At 36.2% G+C, this 3,528-nt stretch overlaps 1 protein-coding gene across 1 annotated transcript; it reads right to left on the bottom strand.

Moving 5' to 3' along the window:
* Window positions 1-1,870: 1,870 nt before the first annotated feature.
* On the bottom strand, window positions 1,871-2,686 carry LOC138372891 (zinc finger protein 708-like). Its single transcript, XM_069338566.1, has one exon. It carries the CDS (start codon window positions 2,684-2,686, stop codon window positions 1,871-1,873), a length of 816 nt encoding a protein of 271 aa, XP_069194667.1.
* Window positions 2,687-3,528: the final 842 nt, after the last annotated feature.

Genomic DNA, 3,528 nt, shown 5'->3' with positions numbered 1-3,528 from the left:
AAAACCAAGTTATAGGTTAATATAAGTTCAAGATTCAGATTGATATAACTGCACAAGTAAGGTTAATGTAAATGTCAGGACCAGACATACCTCAATGTGCACGCCAGAAATACATAAATGTCTGAGCCGTTTATGTTACATAAACATGTGAGCCAAACATATATAAATGTTTGAGCTGGACAAACATAAACGTCCGAGCCAAACGTACATAATTGTCCGAGCTGGATACATAAACGTCCGAGTGGGATATTTATTACATAAACATGTGAGCCAGATATATATGAACATCGGAGCCGGACATGCATAAATGTCTAACCCAGACAAATGTAATTGGCAAAGCTAGATAATATGTCTGAGTTGGAAAAATGTGGCCTAAAGCCAAAATATATGCTAACCTGATATATATGCCAGTCATATACCTGCTTGATGGGGTTCTGGGAGTTCTTCTACTCCACAAGACCGGCCCGAGACCAGGCCTGACTTGTTAGAGCTGGGTCTTATATCTAGAACCGAGCTTGATATATACAGTATATCTAATAGTCAGTCATGAAGCAAGATATAAAATAAAATCCATGTAATCAATAATTGAAAAAAATAATATTAAAAAATATTTAAATCAGTTGAAGCATGAATACTGATGAGTATTTATTCCTAGATGAAAATCACTGTTATTCCTGTTAATAAAACAAGACTCATCTTGAGAACATACAAAACTTTTTCTACTCACTGTTCATATGTTTAATAAAAGGCTTAATGGAAAGAAAATGTCCTTAAAGTAGATACTTAAGTCTATATTATATTATATTATAAACTGTATATATTTCTTAATAAGACCTAAATGAATAGTATAATTTAAAAAAAATCCATTTTAGTTTTGCTTCTTTTTGCAAAAATACTACATTATTTGTTTACCAATCTACAATTTCAAGAATTCATGCAACCATACCTTTCCAAGTCTATGAGGATCATCTAACTTTTACTAAAAACCTTTGTTGGACATTCAACTGACATGATGGTAGTACAGTATTTTTATGGCAAAACACAGTTTCCAAACAGTATACTGGATTAGTAAAAAAATAATATCCTGATATGTATCTGCTACAATAATGTGGCACTTAAATGTTGCAGTAGAAGTATACTGCTACTGCTATATTTAAAATAAATACATTTAAGTAAATCTATCTGCTAAACAATGTAGTAGTCTCCGTGGCGTAGTGACAAAGCACTCATCCGGCGCTTTGCGAATGCTTCGGACTGGGTTTGTATCCTGGCCAGGAAGGACTGACCGGATACCAATCCTTAACTGTAGCCCATATTCACCCAGCTGTGAATGGGTACCTGGTTGTTATACGATTTGGTGGGTTGTATTCGGGGGAAAAATTAGGATTAACGACCTGCCTGAAATGCTATGCATGCTACTGGCTTTACAAGAATGTAAGAACTCTTGAATATATAAAATAAAATACCAAAAATTAAATGATTAACCCTAAGATTTATCCAACATAAACACCATCAGATGCCTAGTAAAGATTATTGTCTGGATGCACTATTCAATTCAATTTCTTTCTTTAATATGCATCCCATACCCATCCCGTGGGTTGTGTAATCGGTTCAGGAACTGAACCCCCAATTTTGTTTAGCTAAGCAAATAATCTTTTGACGCTAGTTACACAATTATTAATGTTATACATGCTCGCACATACACCTATATATACATGTACATATACATCTACACATATACAAAAACATATATATACAAGCATTTACACAAATACACACATCAATAATCTTTGTATCACAAGTGATTCAACAAGAGGCTCACAACAGTCACTATACAAGGCACTGGATGCACTAATATGTGATATATCTATCATAATACAAGGTACTTAAAATCCTTTCCCTCACTCTGCACTCGCTGAACTGGTTTATAATGCGTATGCACTAACATGTGCTTCTTCATATTTCCTAGTAGACTGAATCTTTTCCCACACTCTGAACATTCATGAGGTTTATTTCCTGTATGAACCAACACATGAGTCTTCATAGATCCAAGATGTCTGAATCTTTTCCCACATTCTGGACACTCATGAGGTTTATCACCCGTATGCACTAGCATGTGAGTCTTCATATTTCCAAGAAGACTGAATCTTTTTCGACATTCTGGACACTCATGAGGTTTATCACCCGTATGCACCAACAGGTGAGTTTTCATAGATCCAAGTTGACTGAATCTTTTCCCACACTCTGGACACTCATGAGCTTTAACACCAGAATGCACAAACATGTGATTAATTACACCTGAACGATCTCTGAATCTTCTTCCACACTCAGCACATTCAAAAGGTTTAGAACCCGAATGTACTAACCTGTGATTTTTCATAGATTTAAGATGACGGAATCTTTTCCCACACTCCGGACACTCGTGAGGTTTATCATTCGTATGCACCAACACGTGACGCTTCATATTTCCAAGACGCCTGAATCTTTTCCCACACTCTGGACACTCGTGATGTTTATCTTGCGAATGCACCACCATATGACTCTTCATATGATAAATTAGGCCAAATGTTTTTCCACACACTGGACAGTCATGATCCGTATGCACCAACATGTGACTTTTCATATTTACAAGATGACTGAATCTTTCTCCACACTCTGTACACTGGTGAGGTTTCTTCTTCTCCATAATCGTGCAGTTTAAGTGAAGGTTATCCCCTGATGACTGCAGTTGTTCTTTTTACGTGGGGCGTTTCCTGGAGACTCAACTAATCCGCTGGAAGCCTAATTGTCTTATTTTGGTGTCGAGCTGAGGGCAGCGCAGACCAGTCCTGGAGGGATACCAACGGACAATGGAGATGGTGTTCTACAGTTCCCTCTGCGGAGTTTGTCTTTGCAGCAGCGGTGGCTACGATCACTTCTAATTTACGATAGGTGCAGCTTGCATGAAGTTTTTTCCTCCCGATGCCTGCATTTACGATCACAAACAGAGGCACTGACCACCAGCCATGATAGATCTTCTGGTGGTGACGTAGAACAACAATAAGGCGTCGCATCGATAATGGCGACCTAAGCCTCAGTTTCATGCAAACTTCTCAACAATCTCATTAAATTAAAAGGTATAAATTTACAGTGACGTTAAAAAAATTAAGTTCAAATGGATATACTTTTGAATGAATATGATTGTAATATTGAGGTTCCTTATCGTTGATGACGCAGCGCGAACTTTCAAACTGTAAGTTTTTAAACTAACATTAATTAATTCCAAAAGTAAAATGTTTATTTTTATTAACAAGCTTAAGAATACACAGCAATGTGCTGCTACCTTCTTCTATAATAATAATAATAATAATAATAAGAAGAAGAAGAAGAAGAAGAAGAAGAAGAAGAAGAAGAAGAAGAAGTAATGGTAATGTCTTCCAACAGACATAATAACATAGGATAAAAACCACACTTATGTATTTGTGATATTTATAATAATAATAATATTTAGTTACACCAAGTCTTTCACACTCTCCTGAGTACTTTCTT

This window comes from Procambarus clarkii, chromosome 40, assembly GCF_040958095.1.
Source record: "Procambarus clarkii isolate CNS0578487 chromosome 40, FALCON_Pclarkii_2.0, whole genome shotgun sequence".
NCBI lineage: Eukaryota > Metazoa > Arthropoda > Malacostraca > Decapoda > Cambaridae > Procambarus > Procambarus clarkii.
The sequence above is the reverse complement of the archived record's forward strand: the minus strand, read 5'-3'. Positions and strand labels throughout refer to the sequence as shown.

Bases quoted from the DNA above. Each gene is read 5' to 3' on its own strand.
- LOC138372891 (XM_069338566.1), bottom strand. From the start codon at position 2,686: ATGGAGAAGAAGAAACCTCACCAGTGTACAGAGTGTGGAGAAAGATTC.